At 37.9% G+C, this 10,760-nt stretch overlaps 1 protein-coding gene across 2 annotated transcripts in view; it reads left to right on the top strand.

Moving 5' to 3' along the window:
* Position 1: 1 nt before the first annotated feature.
* Positions 2–10,760, top strand: part of LOC121087967 (centromere protein P) — a 151,322-nt gene continuing 140,563 nt past the window's right edge. The window contains exons 1-5 of one of the 2 annotated variants that reach the window (XM_040593530.1): positions 2–83; positions 2,517–2,671; positions 3,418–3,563; positions 3,899–3,987; positions 8,597–8,685. In XM_040593530.1, coding sequence (XP_040449464.1) covers positions 2,535–2,671; positions 3,418–3,563; positions 3,899–3,987; positions 8,597–8,685 — 461 coding nt within the window. In that variant the 5' untranslated portion in view covers positions 2–83; positions 2,517–2,534. Of the gene's footprint in view, positions 84–276; positions 629–2,516; positions 2,672–3,417; positions 3,564–3,898; positions 3,988–8,596; positions 8,686–10,760 lie in introns of those variants that run through there. The other variant, XM_040593529.1, reaches the window with a different exon arrangement.

The following is a 10,760-nucleotide window of genomic DNA, read 5'->3' as shown; positions in this document are numbered from 1 at the left end:
TCCAGCCGGTCAAGTCCGACGGGAGCACGTGGGCTGGGTCTTGTGACTGCGGAGGATTTGGGCGGAACTAACCAGGGAGAAAGGTAGGGGGATTTTCCGCCAAAAAAAAAGAAAAAGCAAAAAGCGGGAAATAGCTGATGAAGTAACGCTTTGGCCATCCACCTCAAATAACGACCTCGGAACCGCCCTTGAGCTTGAGCTGCTCTGTTGTTTCGCGAGGGTGCAATGAAGGAGCGGCTGGCACCCCCTGTTCGGGCAGCAGCTGTGGTAGCGCCCAGGCCCGCACCGGGCTGCTTGGGCGCGCAGTTCGAAGGAGCGAGCGCGCGCTGCGTCCCTCAGCTTCGCTCCTCGCTCTTCAGCGCCGGCCCTCGGCGTGGCCGGGCGCCCCCCGCCTCCGCGGGCGGCTCTCCCCCCTCCCGTGCCCCCCGCGGGCTGGCGCGGTGCTGCGGCACCTGTGCGCCTCAGCACCTGTGCGCCTCAGCTGCGGCTTCCCTGAGGGGCGGCCGTTATCCTACTGCCTTGTGAGCCCCGCAGGCTGGAAGCGAAGTTCTACACTGACCCCTGAATGCTTTTCTCAGCATTTCTTGGGGCAGCATAAAAGCAAATGCTTAGGGCTGTATACGGGCAGGTACGTAAAAATGTGAAATATTTACCGTTAATGCACAAATATATATGTGTGTATGTACGTTTAGGGTGAGGAGAAATGATTGATTGTCGTTAAAGTTATGCTTTAGTTAATTAAAGTATGTCCGGGTATTTTTTTCTGGAGATAATGCTATTTGAACTCATAACTAGTCTTTGAGTCTTCTGCAGTCCAGCAAAATCACTGAAGTTAGAACAGTTGCAAACAGTGTCCTGCCGAGCTCGGCACGGCCTGTGGTGGGAGAGGGCCTGGGGCACTGCTGCCTGGGAGCAGTTTTCTTTTTGCCACCGTGCTTTTTATTAGGAGCAAAACTTTCTTCAATGTATCCGGTTTTAATACATCCCATTAGGCTTTTTTTTTGGAGAGTTGGAGAACTTTTTTTTTTTTTTTTCTTGTCCCTGCTGATCTTGTTTGTTGTCATATATTGCGTAAAGTCTCTTTAAAATTCCAGAAGCAGTCACACCTAGGCACAATTTCAGTGGTTCTTTAATTGTGTATGCGTCCTTTATTCACTGAATAAGTTTTAATGCAAAACATGTTTTGAGTGTCCATTTGCTTATATCTGTTATTTTGATGTTGCTTCCTATGACATAAACTAACAAAATCCTGTTTCCCCCTTATACCTTTTTATTGAACCATGTTCGTGTGGATCTTGAAAATACAGCAGGGTTTTTTTAAAAACACACATAAAACAAGATAATATATTTTTTCCTGGTTGAAAGTATTGATACATTGGTATTGAGCTGCATAATACTCTCCACAGTCCTTTGAACGTCTCATGTCTAGGTTGTATGTCAGATTTTTTTTTCTTAAAGTTAAGGTTTATTTGAATTATTTGTGAAATGTGGTCATTTCCTTGTGTCTCTTTACTGTGTTTACTTGAAAGGCAGATTATGCTACTTTTTTTGTAGGAACAGCTGTGCTTCATTTCATCTGGTGTATTGGTCAAAGCTGGATTTGATTTCTGTATCTCATTAGGATTGCTTTTTATCTGCATGACAAGCTGTTCTATTATAGCAAATATAAGACAGCTGGATATGCTCCTGGATGAAATCAAGATCAGTTAAAAAGAATTTTAAAGAAAGCCTCTGACTATGTTAGATTCCTGGTTTAATGTCTGTATTTGGATGCTATGCAGTGATCTGTGTCTTAAAACTGGTTTAATAATTACATTTTGACTCAATGAATTAAGTCTTTGAGGAACTAATGTAACAATTTCAAAGTTACCTGTTTTGGAGAAAACTCTTCTTTCCTTTTTTAATCTGAAGTCAGAAATTTGTTCTTTGTCACGTTCTTGCTGGTATCTAGTAGCTGCCTGTGTTCACTGGAGGTAGAATCTTTCCTGTTCCTGATGCTTTTAGCAGAGTGAGTTATCGTGTTTCTTAGGAAGCTCTGTTACACTCAGAATTATGGAAAAAGCAGTTTTTCTGCTCTTGTAATGTCTACTTGCAGACCAGTGTCTAAGTGAACTTTCTAGGGTATAAGTAAGAGTTACATTGATGGCAGAGTACTATAGTATTACGAGCAGAGTTTTACTGCAAGCCTAATTCTGTTCTCAAGTTGGTGACAGAACTCCTATCAAATTTGATTGCTGAGGATCGAGGTTTGTATGTTGGTTTAATCCTCCATAGCAAACAGGACTGTTGGACACTCTAGAATTCTTTACAGAGGTGTAGGTTGTTATACTTGTAAAAGCTACCGGGAATATTGCCACAGTCATAAAATATAATAGAATTTGTCTCATTTTAAGTAGAGGGGTAGGAGAAATAATTGTCTAATGTTATATTTGCATTTCTTAAATTAATTCCTTGGATAAAAATAATTTATTCTGATTTTTTTTTCCTAAGAAATATACTTATTTTCTCTTATCTAGGAGCATTGATTCTCAGAAATGGACAGCAGCATTTTTCAAGTTTATGAAGATGAAATCCAGTCACTGGAAGAAGAAATTAAACTATTGGCTGAAAAGTATGAAGATAGTCAACAAGAATCCACTTTTTTTTCTGATGAGGAGATACTAATGTCAATGTACGCTTTTTTTTTAATATATTGGACTAATAGGGTTTCTCTGGCAAAATTCTTTAGGATAAGCTTTTGCCTCTATGTTAAGACTTTCCTTAGGTGATTTTTACTGTACTGATCTTGTTTAGGACGTGGGCTATATATGGTAAAAGATAACAAATAATAAATAGTCTCTTTTTTACTGCCTTCTGTTGGTGGTTTGTGTTTTTTAGGGTTTTGTTTCGTTTTAAAAGGCAATGATAGTGGTCAGAGCATGACATCAGGTATGTTAGCTTTGTGGATACTGCAAAGGCCACACTGTGAAACAGCTCAGTGCATATATACTTTAAGAAAAAAAAAAGACTGGAGACTTGTCAGGTGGGACTAGTTACGTGCTAAAGAAATGCCATGTTTAGGGTTTTTTATTTCCATTATTTAACTGCTATTCTATAATAAATGTATACTCCACAGCTAAGTAATTTAGATGAGTAAAGATGTCGCAGTTCGTTGCTTTTATACATTCTTTGAAATGGATACTTGTACCTCAAGGCTTATAATAAAGGCTGTGTCTACCTGGTGGTGCACATGAAGTGTTTATGTGAGTGAGTTTACTGTTCCCAGTAATGTGATATGATTGAAACTGGAAACTGATCTTGACCTGAAAACCATCAGATCACATTACAAATGCCTTGTATTTAATGGTATTGTTGTACTGATGTGACAAAACATGTTCTTATGTCTGGGTCTTCTGATTTTTTCTTTTTCAATTCTAGAAGTTCATACCAAACAGAAATTAAGGGACATGAATTTCCTTCAAACCTGAAAGCTGAGCTTGAAACTCTAGAAACAGATCTCTCATTTTTAATGAAATTTACTGGTATTCAGTTTACAAATCATTCCAAGAAAACAGTGGAAAAAAGTAAGCATTTCTCTGCCCTTTGCTGCTACTGTGCTGAGCATAATGTGTCAGTTCATTACACTTGCAAATGCATGTTGTAATTCTACTCTCACTGTTATCAGAAAGACAATTATTTTGAAATACAATATAATTTTCTTTATTGACAAAATAGTTTCTGAGTAAATATAGTACTTTGTGTAGTGGGAAAGTGAAAGACTACGAAGTTAGTTGTTTGTGGTTTTTTTAACATGTTTAACTTTATATGATGGATAGTATTAGTTAGTATTTTAATTATGACTAATGCAATAATTAATAGAATTATAATAAAGTATTATGTTAACTTTATTTTATAACAGCTAGAAACAGAACAGTGCAGAAGCACAGATTATCAGGAAATTGCCACTCCCTGTCTTTTCGATTGGACTTCCAGCTTCTTGAAATGCAGGTAAGGATCAATGTTTTTTTTCAAAAAACCACAAAAAAACCTGAAACAAAAAAACTTACCCCCCCCCCCCCCAAAGAAACAATCAAAATTTCAAATGGGCAAATATCAATGCTTCCTTTTCCAGCTGAAACCTTCAACTGGTATTTTGTCATTTTGATTGCCTGAGTCCCCTTCATCTAAGCCTCTGTGGGCTGTTTTCACTCTAGAACAGCTGGACCCAACTTGTGAATTCCATGTGCATCCAAGTAAAATAGTTCTGAAGGTCATGTTCAACATTAAGTCATGAAATTATTATCATAAAATCATTTATGTTGGAAAGGACTGTTAAGATCATTGAGTCCAACTGTAAACTTAGGACTACCAAGTCCCTATCGCCCTTTCTTCCTAAGACACCCTGTAGGACGGTCTTGCAGACTAACACTGAAGTAAAGGCCTGAATAGTGCTGGAGTTTCACCAGCTCTGCCAAGTACATGCTGGGGCTTCATCCTGACCCAACACAGCTTTCATCCCACAGCTGTCTCTGATCTCCCCCACATGTTCTGCTATAGTCAGGTGTCTTGTTCTGGAGACTGGAAAATTCCTAACCTTACCTTTCTTGAGGAAACTAAGGAAAATCTAAACCGCTACAGACTTGAACAATTGATTTTGGTTTTTTGCTTGGGTCATATTTCTATTTGCTTGGCTACTGTGACTAGTCAATACGTCACAGGACTGCATGGAACTTACGCTAATGGTTATGGACTTTTTGCAAGGAAGCTTTTCCATAAGAACCTATTCTTAGCACAGAATTCACTTAGCAGTGGAAAACAGCTAATACCCCAATTTGTAACAATGTCCCCCAATTTGTAATATTTTTGACATCAAGAGAATTCCTTCTTAAGAAAACTATTTTCAGCTCAAGCTTTAAAGGTGTTTTTTAAATTGAGTATGATTGAACCTGATAGTATTAAAAATTGCCTTTCTGTGTGAAGATGTCTTTCCTAAAGAAAAGCCGTATTATGAATTTCGTAAATGAGGTTATTCTGTCATCTCTTAAATCCATGCATGACTGGTGGTCTTAGCAAGATGATTTTACCGATTGCTTGTATAAAATTCATTTAGCTTTGAGCATGGAAATAGCCTGCATCAATCATGTGACTTAAATTGTTTATTTCTCACCTGTGTGCTCCTGCAGAGTGGTAACATTTTAGTGTCAGTGGAGCTCCGATGAATAACTGGGTGGTGTTTACTTACAACTGCAATGGTGCTGCTTAAATCTGTGACACCACTAGATGCCAGCACATGTCTACCTAATGCCTAAAGCTTGGCCTCATAGGATAGTTTAGGTTGGAAAAGACCATCGAGATCGTCAAGGCCGACCGTTAACCCCAGGACTGCCAAGGCCATCGCTAAACCATGTTGCTAAACTCCGCACCTAGACTTTTTTTTTTAACACCTCCGGGGTCGGTGATTCCCAGGGCAGCCTGTTCCAATGCTTGACCACCCATCTGTGAAGAAATTTTTCCTAACATCCCATCTAAACCTCCCCTGGTGCAACTTCAAGCCGTTTTCTCTTGTCCTGTTGCTTGTTAGCTGGGAGAAGAGACTGATCCCCCCCACCCACAGCCCCTGTCAGGTCGTTGCGGGGAGTGTTAAGGTCCCCCCTGAGCCCCCTCCTCTCCCGGCTGAACACCCCAGGTTCCCTCAGCTGCTCGTCACAGGACGCCCCAAGAGCTTTGTTGCCCTTCTTGTACTACTTCAGTGCTGATGAAATACGCTACAGTAAGTGATATATAGCATACCAAGTGTATGTATTAAAAAAAAACACCACTTCAGCTGAAAAAATATTATTTTGACTCAAATTTTTGCATGAATTTTAAAAAAAGTACACAGCACCTGTAACATAATTTAATATGCAATGCAAATGATATCTCAATTTACCTGAAGTTAATAAACTTTGAATTGCCAATATTTTATGTATTTGTATGGTTTGGCTTGTCAAAAATGGTAAATTAGTTAAGCAAACACCAATGAAGAGTACAGTTTGTAATTGTGTTATAATATACAGGTTTCTTATTTTTCATGTTACATACGTAAGTCAAGAAGTACATTTACTGTTTCAAACCCAGACGAATTTCTGTTCCTTTGCTCAGTTTTTGTGATTGTATATGAACTTGATGTTATTAAAGTTTTGCATTTACATAAATGTTAATGTGTTTGGGCTGTTGTACAAATTGTAATGTAATGGTTTGGTTAGAATTGTAAAATACAACCATTGTATACAGTTCTATGATTTCATTTTGTTAGGACTGTTTAAATCAAATAGATTTTGAGAGAAATTTATAGTTCAAAAATTCAAACTTAAGGATTGTATTTTTAAGTTACCCAGTTTTGTAACTTTATATGATTAAAACCCCCTATTCTTTCACTTCTGTATAATGAAAAAGCATGCCTCATGCGTTGAGACATTTTGCCTGGCTCCAGGTGGCTGCTTCTGTGGTATAAAACTAGTGACTTGTTATCTTGGTTTTATGATGGATTACATGTACTGTGCAGGCTATCTTGCAGTGAAGTCAGAAGGTCCTCTATGGATGCAAGAGTCTGCCTCCATAGTTCTCAGAAAAGTTAAGACTTCATGCCAGGGTAAGACCTGAAAAGTTAAACTTTTTTTATGCCACTGGCTTCTTGCGTATAAAAATGGAGAAGCCTCTTTTCTAAGATATGGCTAACAGTTGTCTTTAAAATAACCTGTACTGAGATCATCATGGGCAAGGTCATGTAAAATTGCAACTAGTTTCACCCAACTCAAGAGATAGAAGACAAGAAATAAACCAGCTCTTTTTGGGAAATACGTAGTAGGTAACAAACACGTTGGTATGTGGCAGAAGATACAGTATAATTTTTTCATACCATTAATTCTAGCTGTTTAATCTAGTAGTTGTTACAATACAGTTAACTCGGCTCCATAATACCTTAAATCAAACCTTTTAATAGACAGTAACAAATTGTTCTTGTTTAAATTCAAATCAGAGATAATTACAAATTGTTAAATGTCATTCATGTTAAAAGCTGTATTCCAGGATACAATTGTACGAAGAAGGGGAGGCAGATCCGAGTTCACTCTGACTAGCTTTGAATGGTTGAGATTATGTCTGTGTTACTGTAGCATTGGTCACTCAGTGCCTGACATACTCTACATCTTAGCTGGTTCTTCAGGTTTGGCACAGAATCAGATGAGCATATAGTTCGTAATTCCAGGCTTGTGCAAGCAAAGAAGCTTCTGTCTGTTCACCACTGTGCACAGGTGGACACTTAGGAAGGTCAGAATGTGGGTGAAGAAAACCAGGTTAATGCAAAAGCATTGCTCGACTTGTTTATTTTCCCCCTCTTACTGTCCTTGGGTATTAGGAGGCGACATGTACAGGTGGCTTGAAAATCTGCCAAAACAAGTCTAAGCCTATTGAGAAAGCAGTCATTCAAGTAACAGTTGTTTTCTTCTCAAGGGCTTTCCTTTCAAACCTTTTATTGGATCCCAAGATGGTGTCTTGGCATGTGTTAGTAACTCGCTCACTGGAAAACCAGCTTCTTTGGAAAGTAGCATCTTAGCTTGTGACTGCTAGCAGCTTCTCTACAATTCCATGCATGTGTTGAACGTTTTGCTTTAAATGTTAATTTTTTTCCCCTGATGTTACTTAATCCATTAAACTTTGTAGTGTCTTGGTTTGGTTTTTCCGTCTTTAATGATGGCAGTGTTTAGCAGTACATGTGTCCAACCAGAACTAGCGATTGCTGTGATGTGTGCGTTTGACTCCAGGTTGTCTGTTTAGTTTCCTCGATGTTGCCATTCCTGTTTGCTTGTAGTGACTGGGTATAAGAAAAATAAAGTATGTTGTCCAGTATAAAGTGAAACATTTGCTATGGTGTTCAAGACGTGATTTTAAGCTTTTTGTTTCACTTATCTAACCTATTACTCTGTTGTGTTCAAGAATGTGCAGAAAAAAAATAAGGTTCTTTTGTGGCTTCATTTCTATTATATGAACTACTTTTCTCACTTTTTTAATAGGTTGTTAGATCTCTGAATTTGGAAACACTTTGTTATCATGCACATATCCCTGAGTAACACTGTTGTAAAAATGGGACAAGAATTTGAGGCAAAACTGTAAGCTTTAAAATAAATAAAAAAAGGAAAAGAAAACAAACAGGATTTTTTAGTTTTAAACGTAGGGTAGCATTGTTATAGTTTTCAGATGAAACCCTATTTGAATTTCCTGGTGTATGTGGCAGATAGGGGTTGTGTTGGAAAATGAAAATAATCTGAAAGAAGTGGAAGTGACGTGAAAGGAAGTAGATGAATGTTTTATTTTAATTCTTCCTTTATACCTGTATATTCTCTGTGCTGACAAGTTCAGATATTGTTCAAAAAACCTTGTTGTATGGATAAAACTGATACTGTTGAAATGAAAGAAAACGTCTATACATATAATCTTTGAGATAGCATTTTTTAAACTACAGCTTATAATACTTAGCAGCATTTGCATATGTTTTTGCCTATTTTATATGCATATAGATATTTATTTCTCCTTGCTAGAGGAATTTCTAAAATACTGCATTGTTACTTTTCCAATCTAGAACAAAGAGAATGTCTCTGTTGTTATTACTGATCTCAGCATTATAATGGAATCTGGAGAAAATTCAGATGTGAGCAAGTTTGTGGAAAGGTAAGGTGGAGTTTTTTGCTTAAAGGAAGTTATTGTATGGGATATCTGATACTAAATGCGATACTGCATTTTCATGTAAATTGCTGGCAGTCAGTTTGTTTGGTAATGTACTGTTAGCCCAACCTAAACACTTGTGATCCCTTGTCTGTATCCTTCTGGAGAGAAGATGAAGTATATATAACTTAAGCCCTGAAAGGACCATGACAAATTCATGTTAAACAAAAATGGGTTTTTGCCTATTACCTGTTTTAGCTGTTTCAAAATTGTTTTGGAGAAAGATTTTACAAGGTAGTTTCAGCTATTGCATTTTAATATATATAATCAACATGTGAACTGTTAACTCAAATGTGTATGTGAGTTGCAGCTGTCCAGTGTGCGTGAGTAATGGATAAAGTGTACATCCAGAACCGCTCTTCAATACTTGCCTGTTTCTAATGCTCTGCTCACCATTCCGTTTCTGTTCTTTGCATCAAGATTTTTTTTCACTGATATTTTAAAAACAATAGAATTTGTAAACAAAGACCTGGAATAGTGTATTTATGCAGTGGCTTAAGAAAACACGTATACTGGAACTTAAGCATGTAAGTGAATGCTACTTTTTGATTATTTTCTGGAGGATAAGAGTTTCTTGTGGTAATGATAAAAGTATTTGTCTGCAGTATTCCACTGTGAAATCTGCTAGCAAACTATTCTGAGAACAAATCATTATTAATTATTATTGGGTAGTTGGTTTAATCTTAGTCCTGTTCTTTAAGTGATTTCTTTTGTTTTATATTATTTTTTTAGATTTGGGGAGGGAGAGGGAATGCAAGTAGATGGGTGAAAAGAAAGGTCTATTGAGTTACCTCAGGCTTTGTTATTCTACACTAAAAGCCAAATTTTTTGTTTAGATACTTTGTAATTTCCATACAAATCTACTAAAGCTAGTAGTATAACTGAGAATAGTAGGTAACTGCTCTCAAGAAGCAGGATTTAGAAAAGGAAATTACCCTGTTTTCTTAATTATCATGTTCTTGACAGCAGAAGTGTCTTGGAACTTAATAGTCATACTGGAAAGGAATGCGTTGAAATAGTGGTAGGCTGTATTTCATCATGGCTTGAGCACTGCTATATTTTCCCTGTCTTTTCACTGCCCTGGTCCTTTTCCACATTACGCCAGTATTCTTAAGTAAACATAGGTTTTCGTGAATGATAGAAGATGAATTAAGGCTTTGCTGTCAGTAAAGCAAGCAGTTCTTTTTCCTTAGCCTCTCTCTGCGTGTACCATCTGTTCTCTGTGTGTCAGTGTATATACTCTTGAATCCACATGGCAAAAAGAATCAGCGCAGTCATTTGGATGAAAAAGTAATTGGGTTGGGGGGATAGGTTGGAAACCCTACCTTGCCACCCCCGCGCTGCCCCCCCCCGCCTTTCAAATTTCATTTTTTTTCTGTTTGACTTGTCCTGCAATGTCACAGTGCTTGTTGCTGACCTAATGCAAGTAAGTGTGTGGCCAGAGTGGGGCTGCTGTTGACCATGTTTGTTTTGACAGCAGCCACTGTTAGATTGATTTAATCTGGTTATGTGACTTCCATTTGTGGCTTGTTTTCTCAGTTACTATGTTAAGCTATTTCTTGTTTCTTTAAAACTTAATCCCCTTTTTTCATGTCTAGTTTCAGACTTTCCCCAACTAGCCCTTTATTCTTCAGTTCACTGGCTGTTCTTAGAGTCTTGATTCCTACCTCTTCCTGTCCTTTCGCTTCATTCTTGACCAGCTAAATCCAGTCTCCCTTTGTATTGTTTGGTTTTCTTCATCCTCCCTACTGGTTTCTGTTTCCTTCTTTTACCTCCTTGGCCCAGTCTTGCCATATTCATTTTCTAGCTCTGTTCAGTTTTCTCTACTGGCCTGGCTTTTTTTCCTCCTCAGCTTTCTAATTTTTTTGGCTTCAGTTTTTGTAATGCATGACAGAAAAGGGTCTTTAAGAGCACCAGAGTTAAAAACTTGGCATTCAGTTGTAATTCCCAATCCCATTCTGCTTTGGGAGAAAACAGGGGAATGCTAGAACACTTGAGCAACGTGTTTTTAAAAGAAACAA

Source organism: Falco naumanni, chromosome 4 (genome assembly GCF_017639655.2).
Source record: "Falco naumanni isolate bFalNau1 chromosome 4, bFalNau1.pat, whole genome shotgun sequence".
Classification (NCBI taxonomy): domain Eukaryota; kingdom Metazoa; phylum Chordata; class Aves; order Falconiformes; family Falconidae; genus Falco; species Falco naumanni.
The sequence above is the reverse complement of the archived record's forward strand: the minus strand, read 5'-3'. Positions and strand labels throughout refer to the sequence as shown.